Source organism: Diachasmimorpha longicaudata, chromosome 4, assembly GCF_034640455.1.
Source record: "Diachasmimorpha longicaudata isolate KC_UGA_2023 chromosome 4, iyDiaLong2, whole genome shotgun sequence".
In the NCBI taxonomy this organism is placed as follows: Eukaryota; Metazoa; Arthropoda; class Insecta; order Hymenoptera; family Braconidae; genus Diachasmimorpha; species Diachasmimorpha longicaudata.
The window spans coordinates 10,615,707-10,636,987 of NC_087228.1; the positions used below are offsets into that span (position 1 = coordinate 10,615,707).

Sequence of the window (21,281 nt, forward strand, 5' to 3'; positions counted from 1 at the left end):
CAATCGAGCACTTGAATGCATTTTTTTTTCAATCTTCAAAGTCCAATTGAAGCCCCACGTGAACAAGTTTTGGATATGAACGTTTGAAATATTGGTGATTAATGAATACTGCCCCAATCAATGTTGAATTTAAATTAATTTCATACTCACATGGGCCCCAGCCGATGGGCCCATGGGAATCCTTAGTCCTTTGACCACTGTCCAACGCGTTAACCCATGTCGTCCAGCCGCATTTGTAACGTTAATTAATTGCGAGAGAAATTAAATTTGAACTGGTTATCATGAACCGCCTAGAAGTTACGCCCTCACAATTTGTTATATTTTGATATTCGGATTTAGGGGTGAAAAATTATGAAAATTTAAATTTTGCACTTATCGATCACCGATAAAGTTATCGGGTGAAGACATAGTATCACCAGTCGGTAATTATCATCTAAGGAAGAGTGAAAGATTTCTAAATTTCCCCTCTACGAAAAATAACTCAAATTCCCGAAACACAGGAACCATGATCAGCGACTCCTAAAGTGCCTTTTCAGTTCGAAAATATCAATTAAAGTTCACACGACTCAATCAGAATATCCCGAGAAATGGCGACAGCTTACGTCAAGGATGAGGAAGGTAGAAATAATTTTTTACGAATACTTTTACTCCAATCATCAACCATGACCGGAGTTATTATAACCTCAACCATGTAAACAAATTAAAAGCCGAGTGTTTTCCTTCAAATTGTTCCCAGTTAAAGTCGCATAATTATAGCGCATTCTTGTGTTCTGAGAAGGAAATTCGAATTTTCAAGAATTGTCATGGAAGTCAGGATAAGAATAAAGAACTAAATTATTTGTTCCTTATACTCATCTCGCCAGACTTCACGTGCAAAAATTTGAAAATTTCAGGAGGAACATTCATCCCAGCAACCCAGCGTCCTGACGGTTCATGGAGGAAACCCAGGAGAGTGAAGGATGGCTATGTTCCCCAGGAAGAAGTCCCTTTGTACGCTGTCACTTTGAATTAAAATAAAAAGCAATTTTTATTTTATTGAAACGATTTTAGTGTAAAAAACGTTTACACATCGTTTTACATTTCAGATACGAGAGTTTGGGAAAACAATTCTCAAAGAGTAAGATAAATTATCCAGTGGGTATGTCGGCAGAGTACGTGGCAGCACACAAGGCAAAGGCGGATGCACAGCAAGGCAAATGTCCAATTCCAGGTATGGTTGTGGTTAATGAACCGAAAAAGAAGAAAAAGAAAAGCAAGAGCAAAACTGTTAACGCTCTCGCTGACAATATCGCTAAGACGGTGTCTATAACCGAGCCAGAGCCAAACAAATCTCAACAGAATGCAAAAGCTACGAAATCTCAGCCATCAGTATCATTACTCAGTGACAGTATGAAGAGGCTGAAGAATCTCCGGAAAAAATTGAGAGAGATTGAGACACTCGAGGGGAAAATCAAGAGTGGAGAAATAAAGAATCCAGAGAAGGAGATGACGGATAAAGTTGAGAGGAAAAAAGATGTCGTGGATGAGATTAAATTATTGGAGTCAAATCAATAAATCGGATGGTTATTATATATCTTTGTACATTGAACGTTTGGAAAGGTTCTGCGAATTAATTGTATCGATGAAAGATTATTTTATTCACTGTATAGAAGCAGATAACGGTCCAATGTTCAACTGTAAATTTTTGCCAACTCAATTTTCAAGAGAAATGAATAGCAAGTTTCCTACATTTTTTAACCTTGTAAAAAATTAATAATTTTGTACATCATGGAAATATGTGAATTTATAGGGAGAGAAAAATAATGGTAACGTTCAGTAGCGAGAAGTGAGAAAACGAGACAAATCAGTTTTGACCATTGATCACCTTTTCATATATATCTCGAAATCTAGGGACGATATTATGGCTTTCTTTGTGTCGTGGATTGAGTTCTATAATGAATGTCATTGAAAAAATGTCGTCATCACCTCGTAGATTGCCCAAAAACTCCCCTGAAAGATAAATCAATTTATCTCGTTTTATCACTTCACTACTGAGCTTGTGCAAGTCAAAATTGGGAGACTGGCTGACTGCATTGATCTCAGAAACGGGTTGATTTGACTCAAAAGAGGTGACGTAACTCGAGAAAATGAGATAAAAAAATGTACGACCAAAAATTTGCTGGATATCGCTAGAACGAGAGTTTCTCAGTTTCTCTTCGTTATTCTATGTATCTATTGCCGATAAATCCATTTGAATGAATAATAATCTCTCCCTTTAGTATATAATCTAATATAAATGATGAGTTTCTTGCTGCAAATAAATACGTATTCTTCACAAGAAAAATTCAACCAAGCTATGTATTATCTGTAAAATTAGACCGGAGGGATTTTATAGGAAAAGGTCCAACCAATATTTTTGTACCAAAAATAGATTCGACAAAAAATATCTTCCGTTGATTTTTCTTCAAGAAAATTTACTGAGAAATAATTTCATTTTCCACATGTGAACACTGGATTCATTCTTTTACATTTTACAAAATCTAGAGGAGAATATTTTTGGATGAAATTCGATTTGTGACAAATGCCAGTGGAATATCATACGTCATTGCTTAAATGGCCGTTCAGGAGTAGTTTTATTACTTTTAATGCATTAATTGAAAGGATTCAATGCTCGGCGCCTGCAAGTTTTCCAACAGCTCGTCGAAGTTGAAGGAGCGGACTTTGATGCATAAAAGAATTTCCGACTTTGTAGATTTGCAAAGGAGTTATTTTATTGGAGAAGTTATTGGGAGAGGAAATTTCGGGACAGTGGTTAAGGCGAAGCACAGAACCACTAAAACCTTTTGGGCTATTAAACTTATCAATAAACGACAAGTAAGGGTTGTGTACAGATTTTTAAATTAGAGGAAGCCAACGGTGGATCACTGAATGACTGGTTCGGTTTCACGAATGTAAGAATAGATATTTTTATAGGCAGGGGCCTCTAGAGTACTCCTAGTTGAACGTGAAATTCACATTCTAAAATTAGTCAATCATCCCAACATAATATTCTTAGATTGTGTCTTCGAATCTCCAAAAGTAAGTTATAGAAAATAAGTCTGTAGTGGAGTGGTGACGATGGTGATATAAATTTGGAAAGTTGACACAGGTTGTAGTGCAAATATTTTCGATAAAAGAAGATGTAGTGAAAAATATCAATACAATTTTTCTATTGCACAGGGAGAACTGGGGAACATCTTCAAAATTATTTGTATATTCATTTTGTCGTCATCCTGTCTATCGCCAGCTCACTCAGAAATTTGCAATAAAAAAAATTAACAAATGGACTATTTAATTTTCAGGCAATTTATCTTGTATTCGAACTTTGCCTCGGGTCATTAGCAAAAACTTTTAAGGAGAAAAAGCATTTCGCAGAGGTAGAAACTATGAACGTGGTAAAAAATTTGGCATGCGCCCTCGGATATCTCCATAAAAATGGTATCAAGCGAATTTCAGGATAATTCAGCAGCTGACAAAAATTATTTTCTTCCCTTCAGATATTGTTCACCGTGATTTGAAGCTAGAAAATATCTTGATCACTAAAAATCCTGTCGATCCAGACGACCAATTATACATAAAAATCACGGATTTTGGACTGAGTGCCACGAGAAATGGTCCTGGACACGACGATATGCTGCACGATTTTTGCGGCACTATCACATACATGGGTGAATTGATCAATCGATAATATTTCGTTGAAAATAATTTTTTCTCATGCAATATAATTGGTAAATGAAACTAGCACCAGAGATGGTGACAACCAAGTCGTACAGTCAACAGTGCGACGTTTGGTCCATGGGTATCATAATGTACGTTCTTCTGACTGGAACTTTTCCATTTTTTTCGAAAAATGAGTTACAGTTATACAAACTCATTACTACAGCTGATGTCGATTACTCTGGTAATTTTTTTAAAAGTCTGAACCATACGGAAAGACGGGATAATTCAAAAATTAATTATCAATTCCTCTCCAGTTCTCCAGTGTTCTAATGAGGGAAAACACCTGCTCAGAAAACTGCTAGAGAGGAACCCGGCTTTTAGAATAACGGCTGCTGAAGTCAGCCATCATCCTTGGATATCGGTTCATTAAAATATAATTTGTTGTTTTTCTCAGTTTTCCCTCGCGCAGTTAAATAATTCAATTATTAAGTTGAAATTATAAGTAGACTCACGTATAATCAGGCGAATTATCACATGTAGTTTTTTTTGGAAAGGGAGCACCTGGACAAGTGAGTACAGACTCGTCAAATGTTTTGGATATGATGAGACTCTGGAAGGATGAAATGTCGGTGAGATAAATTGTCAGGCTAAATTAGCCGAAGTTGAGAGTAATCGAATTATCACTCAGTATACTTATTGTGATTGAAGTGAATTATTATCACAAATATCACAGGTGAATCGAGTGACGACTTCCACACAAACTGACGAAAGCGACAAACTGCCAATCATCGGTGAAGAGGGCTCTAATCTCGATGACATTTCACTGTAATTGATTTTTATATCATTATATCCATTTTGTAATGCCTAGACGTCATACAGGTCATGCTATCCATTACAGATCTGTAACAAATGCATCAGGAACTTATTCAAATAAATCTCGAAGACGATTGTCGCCCCGTTTACCAGATTACAGTTGGGTCCCCCCAAAAATTAACACAAATCTATCAAACTCTCAACGTGAAGCACTGCGAAAAAAAAGTTTGAAGAATCGATTACTTCATTTTAATAAATAGAAGTATCTCCGTACTTCGACAGAAGGTAGATGTTTCAATTCAAAATTGGCGCTAGCCCCGCTACTGCTCAACGTAGAGCGCTGCAGTCGATTATTCTAATCTCTTCCTCCCCCCAATATACTTAACCGGCGGGGCCGAAGAGGATAGACTATTGACAGCTGCTGCTAGGTATTATGAAAAGTGAAAACACTCGTCGATCATTGGATTGTTTTTTTCGTTTCGAATCAATTCCATAGAATTCTGGACAAATTTCCTGATGGGAAATAACAGAAAAGTGTCATCATGAACGATAATCGTATACCAATTGTAGAGCCTACTGTAGATTACACAAAGGTATCAGTTGAAAAATTACTAAACAATTGTCAAATTCATTCGTGCATCAACTTCAATCAGAGCGGGTTCCTCACCGCTGTGGTAATTCATGTCTTTTTATTTCCACAGGTTCCACCCATTCATCAGAAACGTACTGTATCATTCATAAATCATTTTGTAGTCAATACAGTATCATTCCTCAACAAATTCGCATTGAGCTGCGAAGAACGACTTTTTGAATTTGAAAATAAACTTCAGAGGATCGAAGCTGCTCTGATAATTCTTGAATCCCGAGTAAGTATTTTTCAATGGAATTTTTCTTCGGGGATAGAGGAATATTCTCCCTTCGTAATACAACTTGACTGGCAAATAGGCATTATATATAGTGTGCTACCTTATATATGCGTTTTTATTCATTTTTAATAAATATAAAGTTCATGTTCTAAAAATGATTCCACTGATCTTTTCCAAAATCGATAAAGGGCCTCAATTAATGACTCTATCATCGAGTCTTTTATTTCTCTCCTTACAGCTCGCATCAATACCTGGACTAGATTCAGGTTCTGTGGAACCAACTGCCTGTGATCCTAAGAATGTTGAAAGTGACAATAAACCACTGATAGTAGAGCCAGAGAAACAAGAAGTGCCAGTAAACATCGACGAGCTAGATAAAATCGAAGAAACAAAACCACAACCGGAATTGGAAGTGCCATCTGCAGAGCTTCAACCCATAAACAAACATCCACTTTATGAAAAATACTTTAAAATGGTCAACGTCGGAGTCCCGAAAGCAGCTGTGAAAATTAAAATGACACAGGAAGGCCTCGACCCATCTCTCCTCGAGTACAATTTATTTCTTTGTTCAATTAATTTGTTTGTAGAGGTGTATCGAAATCCAAAATTAATCGCACATTTTACCTTCTAGTGATCCCCAACGACAAATACCGAAAGCTGCTCGAGATGCACATCACGACGAATAAATCAATAGTTTGTGTACTTTTTTACTCAATGAAATTAATAAATAATAAACACATGTTTATAAATTCGTCAGAATTTATTAATTCTTTTTGATAAATACAATGTGTACAGGATGTTAAGCCTAGAACTGAATCATCTGGCCCTGTAAAATAAAAAACAAATTGCAACTTAGTTTGTGAGGACAAATTTATAAAATTAAACATTCTTATAATTATGCAGAATGTGACAAGTTAAATTTACCACCTTTGCTGAACCATGTCCTTATATTATATTTTCAAAAACTGTTCATCCTTTTTCTAAAGAATAGGACTCAGTATGGGAGGAATGCTATGTATTCAAAAAAAGTGGGTCATCCCATTTGTCTCAATTCTTACTTTACTATCCAATTTGTACTGACCTTCCTCTTTTTGTCACCTCCAAGCTCGAAGTGTTTGCAACGCTTCAGAGGGATCTGTTTTCTGTATTTGCATTCGGTGCACTCCATCCTCAGCACAATTTTCTTGGTGGTCTTAGCCTAAAGAATAAGTTCTAATCAGTACTCCATCAACTCCAGAAAAAATAAATTGGAAATGGCCATTTTTTTCGAAAGGACATAAAATGAGAATAAAGGCAGTTGGTAAAACAACTTAACATACCTTCTTCCTGAAAATAGGCTTAGTCTGTCCACCAAATCCTTGTTGTTTACGGTCATAACGTCTACGACCCTGTGAAGCATGCCTCTCTTTACTTTTTTTGTACTGAGTAACTTTGTGGGGCTTGTGGACCTTGCACTTCTTGCAGAAGGTGCGTCTCTGTTTCGGCACGTTCACCTGTATTAGAAAATTAAACAACATTATTAATCACCTTTAATAAATTCCTGTCACCACAATCACCAATTAACCATCTCTTTCTCAACAAATAAATAATTCACTACGAATCAATTTCATTCCGACATTTTTCCTCTACTTGAAGCTTCACTAGCATAAACTAATTCTCCAATTCATTCCCAAGAAGAATTTCTAAATAAACAATAAACAATTTTAACCCAATCATTATGATAGGTTATGTGCGAAGGTTATGTCAAGGTAGACATAAAGTTGAAAATCGCAAAAAATATTAAAATATTTAGACGGTCCTCGAATCACTCATCAGATATTCACAATTATAACTATCATAATATTAACGATCAGAATGATAAATGCGGATGAAAACCCGGAATGGAAAAATCCACGATTTACCTACCATCTTGGATGTTTAGAAGGAAAAGGAAATGATCGAGTCAAACCGGACGCTGTACAGTGGCCATTGAAGGGCGCATGCGCATGTACATAACCTGGCGCTCAACTTGTTGGCTCGAAAATTATTTTTGTTCGTTTTCTGTTTTAGATTTTTGGATGTAAGACTCGATAAAAAAATAATTACCGATAGATAACGATTTTTCCTAGCCAAATCATTTATTCCTATGAATATCGAGCCTTCGAGAAAAGACCGAGACTTAATTTTTTCAGGATGTTTATCGTGCTAATGCCGCTGCAATGTATAATTTAAAATGCGAATTCATCAATCGCTGGCATTCAGCCCCTGTAAATATCATTAAATTCCATTCCGGCAGCACAAAAACTCTCTAATTTATGAAACGGTAAAAGGGCGAAGGTTGCGTCTAATACCAATCACAAGTGCACATTCCAATGCATTCTTAGAGTATTATTTTTGAAAGGCCATCGTAATATTCAATCGTCCCCATCGATCGCAGCGCCACCTATACCGCGACAAACGCCTCATAAAATTATCTCTAGGGAGAATAAAGTCAAAACCCAATTAATAAATCCGAAAAAACCTCCCACTCTCCTGAAAAACAATAAGAACACAATATTTCTCATCTGAAATTACCCATCCCCTTGAAATTGCCTCTGAAACAATTGATCAGCGCAATCAGCGCCGATGTGCCTGCCCCGATGCATTTTGAATCGAAAAGGCGACAATTCCATAGCCTCGAACCGGACATTCCACTTCGGCCCCGAACTCTCGAACCCCTCACCCATCAATCGTTTTAATTTCACCGATAAATCATACCACTTCGCTGCCCCATAAATTAATCTCCATATCAATGGCCAATCAAACTTTACACCAATAATTTCATCGATAAACAAATAATAGAGAAACTTTGACAATTCGATTTGGCCAATCAGCGATTTATCGAGTTTCAAACCCGCGCCATCTTCATTTTTGAACAAAGCCAAGTTGAGACCACCGCACGTAAGTGTGGAGAGTGTATAGTAATTTATGAAAAATCTGATGAAAAAGGAATTTGTTAATAAAAAATTCATCAGTACCGCTGTAATCAATGTCATATGGGAAAAGGGTCGCCGTTGCTCTCCAAAAATTGGGATATCATCTTTTTGATATCAAGAGACAAGCCAACATTCTTGTCGGCTCGTCATCGTATTCACATCCATCTCACTCCAACCAATTAATTTTCAGTATCCCCTTTAGCCTCGCTCACTCGTTCTCCCACTCGGGTACCAGTTCCCGTCCCCCTTGCCCTCCACCGATGGTCGTCGTTCGCTCCCCTCTCCGCTCCACTCCTCTCACCAATCCCCACCACTCTGGTGGTTGGGTTTCGCCTGACGACGCTGCTCTCTCGGGCATTTCGCCGGAAACCGACGTCGCGCGAGGACGCATCGCATTCTTAAACTCACTCACCTCGAGGTTCTCTCTTTACGCGCCCATATTACACGTTTACGCGTTCCGTGCCGACACCAATACTTAAAAAAAAAAGAACGATATACTCGTGTTGTTTTTTCCATTAAAGTTAATAAGTCTTAAAACCCAAGTACAACTGTACTCGTGCCGTGTATCAACGCACACTAATTCAATCTCACAAATTAATATTGAATTTAATTAAAAAAAAAAACCAACAATGAGTACCAAGGAAAACAACGAGGTTGCCGTTGAGAAGGCGACGGAAAACGACAAGGCGTCCGGGGACGCGAAGTGCGACCTGAAAGGGATCAAGAGGGCGGCTGAGGTAAGTTTTTGCAATCAACTCATTATCCTATTGTTATTCCCAACTCGTAGAGGCACCATTGCTCCTGTTTTTACGGTTTTTACTACTCTCACATGGAAATTACAAGTCCCTAATTCAAGCGGGAAAAATACTGGACGCCCCAGTGACGTTGGTTTACCTCCATTCGATAAACTATTTTATTTTCCGACATTTACATTTTCATTCACTTCGCCCTCTCTATTGTGATTCTCTCCTTCGCGTGGGTGATAAATACACGGTGAAAAAAAAAATTCAATCCTGTTAAGTGCGTTGAAGACAGAGTATCGTCGAGTTATTAATGATTTAACGAATTAAAAGGGCAAAACGACATGTGTATCTCTCTCGACGAATAAACGAGTGTGCAAAAGCCGGCCGGCATTTCCGTGGTAGTCACCATTTTATCATCGACCTCAGGGTATTCCAATGAATAACATTTTTTTTCCCAAGCTCTTCATGATTCAACACATCCCAAGTGATACCCAACCAAAAACAAATAGACCAATGTAAAAATAAAGATGTCGGACAAAACGCGTGTATGCGTCGTACACGCCAAAGTGGACGCCATTGAAATAACGTCGCGTGGCTTCGGTTGATCACCCCTGGAGGTATACGGTCTCTACAATCGTTTCAGTGCTTTTCGTCTATAATTACCAATTTCACATTCTCATTTGTCCCCAAATCAGAATCACCCGATAACCTCATAAATCTAATCAATAAAAAAATCCTCCGATTCTATCAATCGACGCGTGAGATCACAATCGTTTACCATAATTTTCTATTTTGGAGCAACAACAGCGCCGTCTCCGTTCTGTTCTACTCTGTACTCGTACCGTCCGCCATGTGCTCACCTAAAAGTGCTGTTTGTGCTGATGTGAAACAAAACAGCGTCCACATATTTTTTTCGTGGCTTTTCTCAACCATTTAGAAACACTCATCGGCGCTTCACCCCACCATATTTTCAGACGCCTTGACCAAATCCGCCATTTTCGTGCATCGCTGTCACAAATGTATTTTTTTTTTCTCGCTTCCCCTCTCCACCCCCGGCCGCTATTATCCCAATATTTCGAACTGCATCGGTGGAGGTGCCCGTATTCCACCATCTCCCGCGCATTTTCCTTCCGGCAGTCCATGGATTATTTACATGGTGCACCAATCATGGCCGACTCCAAAATTTTCCGAGGCTTTTCATCTCATCCGCTCATTGTCTTTAAAATCACCTAATTTATCATTGCACTATGGCTACCCTACTGCCTCCACAACTCCACCACCAAAATATTCAACCCCCTCGATGTTATCTAATGGCCTGGGATCTTGGCACTTTTGAAAAATTCAAAATAGTTCATGATCATTTATGTTATTCATTTTTCTCGGTAAACAGCATTAAACATGTACTTGAAAGAGAGGTAGCCAGTGAGAGAGAAAGAGCCTGCAATCCCCTCCTCCGTTCCCCCCTCAATCCCCACCATTTCTCGATACAAGCAGGCCAACGGCAACGCCATGTATTATGATGTCGGCGCTTCGCGCGCTTGCCTGCTCCGTCTACTCCACATTATCTCTCCCTTCCTCTACTGCATTCACCAGTGTCTCTTTCATTCTCCCTCCCGTTCTTGGGTGCCTGCTACTTTACGAACTTTCGAGAAAACATCGCGTCATTCGCTTCCACTGATTTTTTTAATCCACTGGATCTGCCGAGAATTTGTAAAAATCAATGCCGTTGTAATTGTTAAGATCATCACGATAGGGAGTAGATTTTCCTCACTATTATTAATTTTATTTCATTGAAATTCAATCGTGGAATGTCGGGGGAATTGACTAACGCGTCGGCGTTTACCCATAGTATCTACTATAGTATGTCTTGCTTTTTTTTTTCTCTCCACCTCCCACCCCACTTATCTTTGCCCGAGGTACGTCACGTGGAACCGGCGCGGCTTCTCGTTTCACTTGTACGCGCGCGCTCTTCTCTCTTTAGCTATCATCAATGCGTTATAGTCTCTCTTTCACGAAAGCCAGAAAAGCCATATTTCAGAAGCAGTGTGAGAAACTACGCGTGCCACCCATACCCACCTATTCCCTCTTTCGCACTGTATGATACGGAAACACAGCGCTACTCCAATCGTATGAAATACGATCGATGGGTTAAAAGGGAAAAGGGTGAGGGGCTGTCTCAGACACGTATTAGCCCATTGACGATGAAAATGGGGAAAAAAAAGCCACGTCAATGAGGAAAAATTTAGGCCACCGAAGTATAGTAGTGACCTCATTCTTCTTACTTTATTATTCATCAGTAAAAAATTCAGGTGATTGAAAATTGACTTTGAGATCGAAAGTTAAAAATGAGGGAATTCTAGATGATAAGGAATGAAGGGGGAGTCAGTTCGATATTTTTCTCAGTCTTATGGACATAGTTGCATCGAGGGAATTGTCATTTCATGGAAGCTCATGGCATCCTCCCGAAATTGATGGAAAAGCTGTTGGGTAATGCAGTTTGCAGATTTACCCACTGTAACAACAGCTCAGCGGGTTGAAATCCAAACATGCCGGTGCTGCCGTTGTTTCCATCGTAATCAACACATCCATTCACCTCGTCAATTACAGCAATAATCCAATCATTGGACTCCCCATTTTGCATTGATGGTGATGAACGATATGGAAAAATCAATTTGACACAGTTGTCGATGAAAATAATCAAAATCCACTCGTTTTTCCCTGGTATTTTTGAATAACGGCGGGAAGCCAGCGGACGTAAGGTTGGAGGAGGTCTGACTTTAATTTTAGAATCTCGCCATGTTCGATTATATCATAAAATCCCTCGATTGCACATACTACTGTCGTTCACAATGCTATTAACGATGCTCTCATTTCTTTTCCTTATTTTTCGTACAAAGGTTTGTTGGATTCTGAATTAAATAACAGCTTTTCAATTAAACAATTTAATTTATTCTGCATTGTTGCATTGTGGAGTTGATTGGGTGTAATTGATAACTTAGCTAATCGCAACCCAATGCCAATGGATGATCGGAATAATGTCCAATAAATTTTTAAAGTCAATTCTAATGTTTTGTTGCTCATTAATCATGTGGTTTATGCTCGGTGAGCGAAAAACAAATGTATAAGATGGATTCGAAAACGTTAGGTTATCTCTTTGAGACCTTGTGATTAGTGACTGGTTGATACGTAATCGTTGTGTTGTTCGAGAATTATTAAATTCTGTATTCCACGCCAATGTATCAACACTGGCGTCTAACGTTGCTCATTTCAGCTCACAATTGAAAAGAAAAAAATCAATTGCATAAGTTCTTCAACACATCGTTCCCTATATGATATTGCAACCGTATCTTGTCAAGTGCTCGTTTGAATAGAAAGGAACACACGGATGTTTATTTTAACGGTCAATTGACCTGGAGAATTTTTTAAATTGGCAGAAACAAAACACCTAATGTCAGGACATATTTCCTTTCTTTTTTTTCTTCCACTTCCGACATTCCCAAGGCACGGCTGCATCAGGCACGCGCGCCTGTTCGAACTTACCTCCCCCAAAACAAACTTTTACACCAGCCGAGGCATCATCCCCCACTGCTGAGCTGTGCCAGGCTTGGATAAAACATCTGCCAATGGGTACCATTTTTTTCCGGTTTTCATGGAAGGGTCGGTGGGATATAGTGTCAGGAATGCAGTGACATGCTACTCCATTCCATTCTAATTCAACAGATAATTAATGTTTCAATGTTGAACTGAATGATTTAATGGTAATTTTCGAATCTAGAATTTTCTAATCCTTCCTGCCCTTTCCGAATATTTTGGGCAAGTTATCGATTGATTGAGACGAACAAATATAACCTCTTGAAGCTAATAATTGTATATTTTTGCCTGGGAAACTGATGGGTAGCTTTTCCTATTCACCTGAATTTGCCCACCATTTATTCTATATCAAATCATGAGCTTTAGTTTTAATTATCCCGAATGAACATTATATTAATGATTTATTTTTTGTCATTTCTAGGATAAAACTGACGATGTGAAAAAGCAGAAGAAGGAGGAGAATGGTGATGGTGATGCTGACGAGGAGGAGATTGATGAGGACGTTGACGATGAAGAGGAGGAGGTAGACGGTGATGAAGAGGAAGGTGACGACGAGGTCGAGGGTGAGGAGGACCTCGATGATGGCGAAGGTGAGTTGAAAATCAATAAATAGCCAATTCCATTCGAACGGCTTGTTATCACTCCATTCAGTACATTGCCATCAATAAAAATTTCTTTTTTCCGCAGAAGAGGAAGACGATGATGCTGAAGCTGAAGTGGAGGGTGAAATAGAAGACGAAGAGGAGGACGCATAATGAAAGAAAAAACAAATAAACAAACTGGTGAAAAAAAACAAACAAAATAAAAATGTTAAGTAAGTAAGAAGGGGAGGCAGATGGCGCCATCGTCGAATTTCACCGACAATCTTTTCACAAAAAGCAAAAACACTTACTCTCATATTGAGCGGTTGGTTAGCGAATAAAGTACATGAACACAATAACAATTTATGAGAACAACAAAGGAAATAAATAAAGGAAAAATTGACGCCTTCGCCCAAGTCCTCCTAATCAATAGCTGAAGCAAAAAAAATAATGGTTACGAAAACAAGAAGGAGTACATAATAATATGAATCCAATGATGCAACTCATGCCAGAGTTGGAGCGGGCCGACTCGAATCTTGTAGCACATCTGCAACAATATAACCCTTGGCTCATTGCAATTCTGGTTCTTATCTCCCTTCTAGCCATCACCAAATACAGATTCTGGAAATTATTGATATTGTGACAAGAACGTTTTTTTTTTTTAATAAAAATGACTAAAATCAATAAAAGTTCAATTGCTCCAAAATAATTAAATGAAATTCCTTGAATGCTCTTCGCAATATTCAGTGACAATCTGATTATGTTGGAGCCTTCCATCTCAGAGAAAAAAAAAACAATGCACCTACACCTTAGCATTGCGTCGAATATCACGACGATTATATATATGTATACATATGTATAACGTTTTCAATGTTTAATTTCCTCGTTCGAGCAACATTTATTCGTCAAACTCCTTGGTATTTGTCGCCATCTGGCTTTCTTCACGGAACGGTTTTATAATGACTAAAAAAATAAATAAAAAAACGAAAAAAATAAAAAAAACTTATTTAAGAAATGATAAGGAAAAAGCTCTATTGTATTTAAATAGTGTAAAATGGACATTTGTGGGGGTGATGATTTTTTTACATTTTTGAAATCAAATTGCGTTTGTAGATCGACGAATGTCTCTCACATAGTGCGCGTGACTGAGTTTTTAATTTCAATGAAATAAAAAGAAGAAACACAAAATGAGATGAAATAATTTGGAGCAAATTAAAGAAAACTAATAAAACGACAAACCAATTTAATTTAAATGTGTAATAGAAAAAAAAAGTGTCGTAGCAGAGGTGTGAGTCTGGCAGGCCGATTTTAAGTAAAAAATTAATATAGAAATTGTAGTTTAAGGGTTGAATGAAAGATTAATTGAAATAGCGGTGCGTAAATACGTAATACAAAAGTGAATAATCATGGATCCCGAGGCACAGCACCGCTCAATTGTTCGATGTATAGGTGAATTATACAAAGACATTTTTTCTTTATGGATTATGAAATTTTCATTGACAGATTAATGAATTTTATTTCTCTTCTCCTGCCTTGAATTATTTAATAACATCTCTTTGCGATTAGCAATGTTCGCCAGGTGTGTATGACTACATGTGTGACTTTAACCATTGCATAATAATTATACATAGCATGTATAAAGTTATCAAATAAGAAAACAATTTATAATTAACGAATTAATAATGTGAACTTAAATTTGCAACAAAAAAACGTAATATGCATCATGGAAAATGAACTCTTCATTTATGGGAAATAATAAGACTCTGGGCATTAGTAGGGATTGTACAATATTGTCAAGTCCTACTAGAGTGCAGTGCACGATGTTTCGGTAACTCAAAAGTGATTTTTATTTTTTATCATTGTGTCTTAACCTCGGGAATACGAAAAAAATTCATTCTCTTTCGATTGTACATTTTCAATAAAATTCGAATGTTCAAACTATGAGATAGTGTGCTGAACTGGTGGTCATTGATGAATAACGATACTTTTTTTTCCTCCCCTCTCACGATTCAAATTATAGTGATGTAATTTCTTTGTGATTAGGTATCTCTCATTAAATATTGTAATGAGGTTGTTCTGCTTCCAAGCTCATTGTTGCGTTATTATTCTCTTTATTTACATTTTTCTCTCGATGAGGGTAGAAATTTCAGTGACTGGTACAAAATGGAAATATATTAGAAGTGTAACAGTATTGATTACGAATTTTTCCTCGGTCAGTGAAAAATTTTTATTTACCCCTTATGATTTGAGAAATGATTGGACACTTCACTCGTCCTTTCTCAATGAGTCTGGTAATTTGAAGGGATCCCTATCTGTTTTCAATGTGTACAAATATTTTCGAAAAATGAGGATTATTTTTGAAGTGAAATACTAGGATTACTAAATATTTAGGGTGCAATGTGGTATAGCAAATCTATTCATCAACCCATTGATACGATTTAATAAAATTCTATCCACGATGAATACTCACATTATTCACTTCAATTATAAATATTTTTCGATTGAATGAATAATGGTTCTGACCAGGATGGGGCAGGATTTTTTGACACCACACCCCACTTTATTGGATTAATTATTGGTGCCAGTACCTTTAGGGTTCTGCCGATGATTGAAACTGATAGTGCCACCCTGAAATAGGTCTTGAGCACACCTGGTCAATGACTCTAGCAAAGAACAATTAAAAAGAAAATCTATTTCCTATGTTATATGAGAAAATAGTAGAGATACAGAAGTTGTTTCATCGAGCATCCATTTTCAACACATTTTGGTTCATTTAAATGAAAACTTAATCGACGACGGAATGTAAAACAACACCTTTAGACTAAGAGTTTGGGTTTGTGTGTTCATAAACGAAAAACAATCTTGTTCAATTACTTTTTGTACAGGATCACCTCATCTCGATTTCAGAATAATCTTTGAGAATAGATATATCCATACTACAGAAGCAATTTCTGCCCATTCCATCAGAACTCGACGATATACTTTGACTGTATTTTTAAGTAAATACATTTTGACAAACAATAAAAAAATTCAAATGTCTCTTTATCGTTTATTTCAACCGTTTGTTTCGTTCAGTTTTTATCTCATGCCATTACTGTTCGTTGAATTTTGGCAATTACAGATCACAGCGGTGTTACTACCACCTAACCATCTCCCAGGTAATTAAAAGGGTCATGAGCTACATATGATACAATAGGGGTGGCCTGAGTTACATGCAGGTGGTCAATAAAATTTCTATACATTTAATTCCACGCATCCACGGCTAAGTCATTTATCGGGTTAATATTTACGAAATCCCGGTCAAACTTTACTCTGAAATTGAAGAGTTATGGTAAACAGTATTGGAATCATCCATTTCTTGAATTTCTCAAGAATTTAGTCCTCGCCTATTTCTTATTGTGCCTTTAGAATTTTTTCCTAAAGTTGTAATCAATGCGTTCCTCATTATCTCCTCGTGAACCGCTCCGTCTTCCGATGCGAATGTAGAAGAAACCTGTCATTGCGGGGGTCTCAATATCGTTTGCGAAGAGAAGGTCCTTTTTAATGGTCGTTGATCCAGTCTCTTAATGTCCATGCTGCTCGTCGAATTGCAATTGACATCGTCCGACACTCCTGGATCAGTCACCTCATGAGCACTGTAGTTCTGGTCCTCTTCGGGGAAACTCCTCTACTTTCTTGCGGTTGTTCAACAATTTCAATGTACAGAGTTGGTCTTAGAGCTTTAGTATCCATTCTTCAATGTGTGGGCCTCACAATGCACATGTTCACTATAATTCAAATATTTCGAAAACATTTATAACCGGAGAATAAATACAATTGCTTTGGCGACCCCTTTGCTCAAATGACTGACCTGAGCACCAGTCTTTCAGGTATTTATATTTCTTGGAGATAGCAACAATCACGTACAATTGGTGAATGAGGGTATGAGGAATACCGCAGGGAGCCTCAGGTAGAAACCTGGGGGAAAAGTAATTGGAAATTATTGGGGAAATTGTCTGGGCAGGATTTTTATAAAAGTATTTATTGCAGAGCTCACAAGTACAGGCAATAACACCAAGTCTGTAGCTCAAAATCTTTCATTTGTAGTCGCGCCTTGCAATATTTTTATAAATAATTCATAAACAACATATTTGTCATAATAAAAATCATTCATTCAGAACAGCAACAAAGTTAATTATATTCAAAACTCTGGAAAAAATTGATTTCACGCCTCGTAAATAAGTTGTTTGAATGAGAATGTTTACAAAAGTATGATTCTGTAGAAAATATAATTTTGATAACGTTAAATAGGCACATTTCATTAAAATGTTTCTCGCGCTCTTTACATAAAATATTTTGCGATTGAACATAACATTATAGAAAACAATTAAATATCGATCCGAGTATTTAGTCAATTTTTTCATCCGTAGGTGTGATTAGATTGATGGGCGCCGAAACAACTGGCATAATCGGTTGGAACTTGCCGGTACTTACAGTCTTGATATAAACTTGAAAGCATAATCGAGTAGAATTAAGCTCCATTTGCTCAATTTCCCAGTCTTGCAATTCTGCAGATCTGGCAAAGGGATCGTTTGGTGAGGTTCTTCGCGTGATAAGGGTCTGTCTAATATTTTGTCTAGGTACATATTCAATTTTTACATTGCGGAATTCGACAACGGGAAAATGCGCTAACACTCGTGTGCTGATAACTCCTACAACCGGATCATCACGAGTGCCGTCTTCGTAGCAGCGGATCAATTTGTGAGGAAGTGGACGATAAGGTGCGCTCGCCGTGACACAAAATACTTGCACGTAGCCGAAAGAGTGCAAACTAACAACCTGTCAAATGCAAGAAAACAATTATTAAATTGAATCCTTCTATCGAAAAATTATTTTATCTTTCAAGCTATAAACTGACATACCAGTTATTATAGCGGTTTGAGGATATTTTGATTTTATATTTATTATAGTTCATACCAAAAAATTATACTCACACATATTTTCGGATAAGTGATATGATCTTCTGTTGAGTTGATTCCAATTATAGTACCAGCTAATTCTCCATTTTCCTGACGGTGCAAGCGTATCCCCTCAGAGGAGGGCTCTTCGAAAACCAAAACATAGGGCAAAGCTCTTCTCAGAGCCAGATGCATGGCTTACAATGTCAGAGACAAAAATATTTCAATCAAACTATCGAAGGAAGTCAATGGTTGTTTCGCAAGACCCACGTGCAAACGACTGAAGCACTCGAGTGTTTCCAAGGGATTTATATTTCACAAAATAATCGAGTACATGCATACTATTGGTGATATTCACTGAACACTGTAAAGGGTCTCAGGTAGAGAATATTTTGATCCTCTACCTGAGGGGTCGCTTCTTAATAAAAGAAAAAGGAATTTGAGTAAAGGAACTAAAATTCATGTAAGGGAAGGATTTTATGAAAATAAAACTAGTGCAAGCTAGGATATATTATTCAACTTTTATAAAAAAAAATTTCAAACCATTTATTGTCGGAATTTCGACGCACGTTATTACATTCGTTCTGTGAATATTTTCCCTGTGTAGTGTATGAATGAAGACTAAGGGTAGAAGAACGAAGACCTTTATTTGTATTTACTGCAGGACACAAAAACTATTTACAATATAAATATCCACATTTGCGATTTTATACATTCGAAAGAATAAAACAAGTTTACAGAAAATTTGTCACTTATGTTTCTCTGTAATTTCATTACATAAAAAATCTGAAAACAATAGTCGCATTATTACAAATCAGTGACAAACCGGAGATACTCTTTGGTATCGATCTTATTATATTCGGATCTAGTATCCACTTTATTTGCTACGCTTTAGACTTTATAAATTAATTACATTTTGTTTCTTATCAAAAAGCCTCCTCATGTTCTAAATTGGGGCGTTCATTAGAATATGAAACTTACTATTAATAAAATATGTATATTGGCATTTATATTTTCTATTTATATATTGATAAAATATTTACTTTGGAAAGAAATTTCTTTTACTTCAAATTTAAAGTTTGCTACAAGCGGGTGTAGCTTATGCGTTCCCATGAAAACGGTGAGCAGTCAGGACTGTCTTCAGAGGTGGACGGAAGAGTTTCATAAACGGGATACGGGTATACGTAGGGAGTGAGCCCAGGGATCAGGGGGTACAATTGATTGGAAGTAGCTAGGCTCGCTGGGTAACGTTGACAGTCGAACAGCAGCTGGTTGGTGGTCACTGGAGCTATATGAGACGTTATGATGACTGGAGAATACAATGGATTGGATAGAAGTGTATCTGGAAGTGCTATAAACTGTGGAATCACCGGATTGTCTGCTTGTTTGACATTATGGTTGGCAGATCCTTGGATGTTCAAATTCTGGTTGTAATGGATATTCTCTCGTTCGCTTTGTGGAATATTTAGGGTGGTGTCCTCTAAACATTCTGAATTGGGACATTCCTGTTCGTTCCGAGCCTCCACTTGATGACATACCGGGATCTGGGAAGACTCGAAGTCATCGGTGTCTGAATGTTTTTGCGTCAATGAACGATCTACTGGTGTATTGGTAGGAGGAAACAAAGTGAAGGGGATGGCCTTGCCAGATTCATTAGTCAATGGTTTCACGAGTTGTATCCTCAACTTGACTCGATCATGGGTGGATGTGAATGGATAGACGGGAATGTTCACGGTAATGGACATCTGGAAAAAGATAAATTCGTATATAATGTTGGAGTCCGGAGCAATGTTCTTTGGAGACAAATATCGCTAAGAAGGAGTTCTATTGGGATTTGTTTCATAATAAACAAAAATGGTACCTGGTTGTGGTCATTCTTCCTTGGAACTGGATCCTCCATCGCTTCCCAAACAACTTGGTTCGCCCTTACCTCGAAAAATCGAACTTTTACGTCGTCGGTGATTATTTTTTGGGCGGAAATCACTAAAGATGTTACCCCAGCAATTGCTTCAACGCCAGTATCCACTTGCAATATACCGAGATTAATCATTGGTGGTTTATCATAAATTGGGTCTGACACGACTGGGGTAGATTTTTTAATGTATTTTTGAGCGATAGCATCAAAGAAGAATACTTGGAAACACAGTCGCACAACGTTTAGGTCGACCATTCCTGGTAAATTACCGTGATCGTAACCCTGTTGGAAAGGATCCACCTCGACGTACTTTCTGTACTCCAAGGATTGTTTAATATCTTTTTTTCTGATGCATTGGATTCCCAGCCTTCTAAGTTCAATTTCATTTTGGATGGGGTTTATTGGGATTACTAAAACTCCGTGGCTCTTTCCGATTCCTCTGGTGATCAGCCGATGAGGATGAACCTTATAGGGGGGATCTTTGGTGACACAAGATACAATCAGGTAAGCCTCAGTCTTGAGACCAACGACCTAAAAATTAATGTTAAATTTGTGCATCAGTGGCGCAGATAAATATACTGAAAGAATTGGGAACTTTCGCTCCAGTAAACCCAAAATGAAAATTTATAGAAATTCAATAAAATTAATTACCCTTATCTTCGGAAATGTTTTTTTATAAACAGTACTGTTGGCTCCCAGCAAACTTCCATGCGATCTTCGTTCACACTCATAACGAAATCGATATTCTTTACTCGCTGGCTGCTCCAATACTACAATATAAGGTGTCTCCTGGTCATCCATTTTGACACGAATAATTTTTCCTGAATTGACAGAGCACAATTTCACCGTTAACTGACTGACGTAAATGTATCTCACAAGTGGCGGTTCCTATTGAATCCTATAGACTCAATGTCTTGTAAAACGACGACTGACGACTGTTCGACAACTCACTAGGATACCATCAGTCAGGCCTTTACTTATAAGAATATCTTTAAATCTCAGGCTAATGCTGGGGAATAAGGGAATTTGCCCCGATTGGCAAGGCCCACATTTGGCAGTGGGGAGACTGGGCACAAGAGCGAAGGATTTCTTACTATTCCCTGAAGCATGGAGAGGCACCCCAACCGGCCAATGAGTTGTTGTCGTATGTAATGAAATGGTCTTGTTTACCTGCTAGAATGAACATCCCCAATTGTCGGACAC

General features: G+C 37.7%; 6 protein-coding genes and 1 long non-coding RNA gene across 9 annotated transcripts; 4 read left to right on the top strand and 3 right to left on the bottom strand.

Annotated features, from left to right (window-relative positions):
- The first annotated feature begins 460 nt into the window (after positions 1-460).
- Positions 461-2,323, top strand: LOC135161450 (partner of Y14 and mago). Of its 2 annotated transcripts, XM_064119027.1 has the most exons (4): positions 471-618; positions 737-809; positions 894-990; positions 1,086-2,323. In XM_064119027.1, the coding sequence occupies exons 1-4, from the start codon at positions 610-612 to the stop codon at positions 1,552-1,554; spliced, it is 648 nt and encodes a 215-aa protein (XP_063975097.1). In that variant the 5' UTR covers positions 471-609; the 3' UTR covers positions 1,555-2,323. The 2 variants fall into 2 exon arrangements, with proteins under 2 accessions (XP_063975099.1, XP_063975097.1); XM_064119029.1 differs by lacking the exon at positions 737-809 and having other exon boundaries at positions 461-618.
- A 149-nt stretch (positions 2,324-2,472) lies between these two features.
- On the top strand, positions 2,473-4,774 carry LOC135161449 (serine/threonine-protein kinase 33-like). Its single transcript, XM_064119026.1, has 7 exons — positions 2,473-3,456; positions 3,516-3,686; positions 3,761-3,919; positions 3,993-4,099; positions 4,233-4,307; positions 4,412-4,503; positions 4,577-4,774. The coding sequence occupies exons 1-7, from the start codon at positions 3,405-3,407 to the stop codon at positions 4,749-4,751; spliced, it is 831 nt and encodes a 276-aa protein (XP_063975096.1). The 5' UTR covers positions 2,473-3,404; the 3' UTR covers positions 4,752-4,774.
- Positions 4,775-4,884: 110 nt separating this feature from the next.
- On the top strand, positions 4,885-6,106 carry LOC135161452 (WASH complex subunit 3). The gene is made up of 4 exons (XM_064119030.1): positions 4,885-5,084; positions 5,193-5,357; positions 5,596-5,906; positions 5,989-6,106. Exons 1-4 carry the CDS (start codon positions 5,034-5,036, stop codon positions 6,041-6,043), a joined length of 582 nt encoding a protein of 193 aa, XP_063975100.1. The 5' UTR covers positions 4,885-5,033; the 3' UTR covers positions 6,044-6,106.
- On the bottom strand, positions 6,099-7,369 carry LOC135161454 (large ribosomal subunit protein eL42). The gene is made up of 4 exons (XM_064119033.1): positions 7,263-7,369; positions 6,677-6,850; positions 6,439-6,555; positions 6,099-6,183 (listed from the first exon to the last, which is right to left on the bottom strand). Exons 1-4 carry the CDS (start codon positions 7,263-7,265, stop codon positions 6,163-6,165), a joined length of 315 nt encoding a protein of 104 aa, XP_063975103.1. The 5' UTR covers positions 7,266-7,369; the 3' UTR covers positions 6,099-6,162.
- A 1,285-nt stretch (positions 7,370-8,654) lies between these two features.
- Positions 8,655-15,170, top strand: LOC135161453 (acidic leucine-rich nuclear phosphoprotein 32 family member B-like). Of its 2 annotated transcripts, none has more exons than XM_064119031.1 (3): positions 8,655-9,048; positions 13,067-13,235; positions 13,333-15,170. In XM_064119031.1, the coding sequence occupies exons 1-3, from the start codon at positions 8,941-8,943 to the stop codon at positions 13,398-13,400; spliced, it is 345 nt and encodes a 114-aa protein (XP_063975101.1). In that variant the 5' UTR covers positions 8,655-8,940; the 3' UTR covers positions 13,401-15,170. The 2 variants fall into 2 exon arrangements, with proteins under 2 accessions (XP_063975101.1, XP_063975102.1); XM_064119032.1 differs by lacking the exon at positions 8,655-9,048 and adding an exon at positions 11,820-11,951.
- LOC135161455 (uncharacterized) lies at positions 8,669-10,982 on the bottom strand. The gene is made up of 2 exons (XR_010298779.1): positions 10,826-10,982; positions 8,669-10,751 (listed from the first exon to the last, which is right to left on the bottom strand). It is a non-coding gene; the product is annotated as an uncharacterized LOC135161455 (long non-coding RNA).
- Positions 15,171-17,231: 2,061 nt separating the features above from the next.
- On the bottom strand, positions 17,232-21,192 carry LOC135161444 (embryonic polarity protein dorsal-like). The gene is made up of 4 exons (XM_064119021.1): positions 20,730-21,192; positions 20,025-20,609; positions 18,200-19,908; positions 17,232-18,044 (listed from the first exon to the last, which is right to left on the bottom strand). Exons 1-3 carry the CDS (start codon positions 20,877-20,879, stop codon positions 19,246-19,248), a joined length of 1,398 nt encoding a protein of 465 aa, XP_063975091.1. The 5' UTR covers positions 20,880-21,192; the 3' UTR covers positions 17,232-18,044; positions 18,200-19,245.
- Between the last annotated feature and the right edge of the window lie 89 nt (positions 21,193-21,281).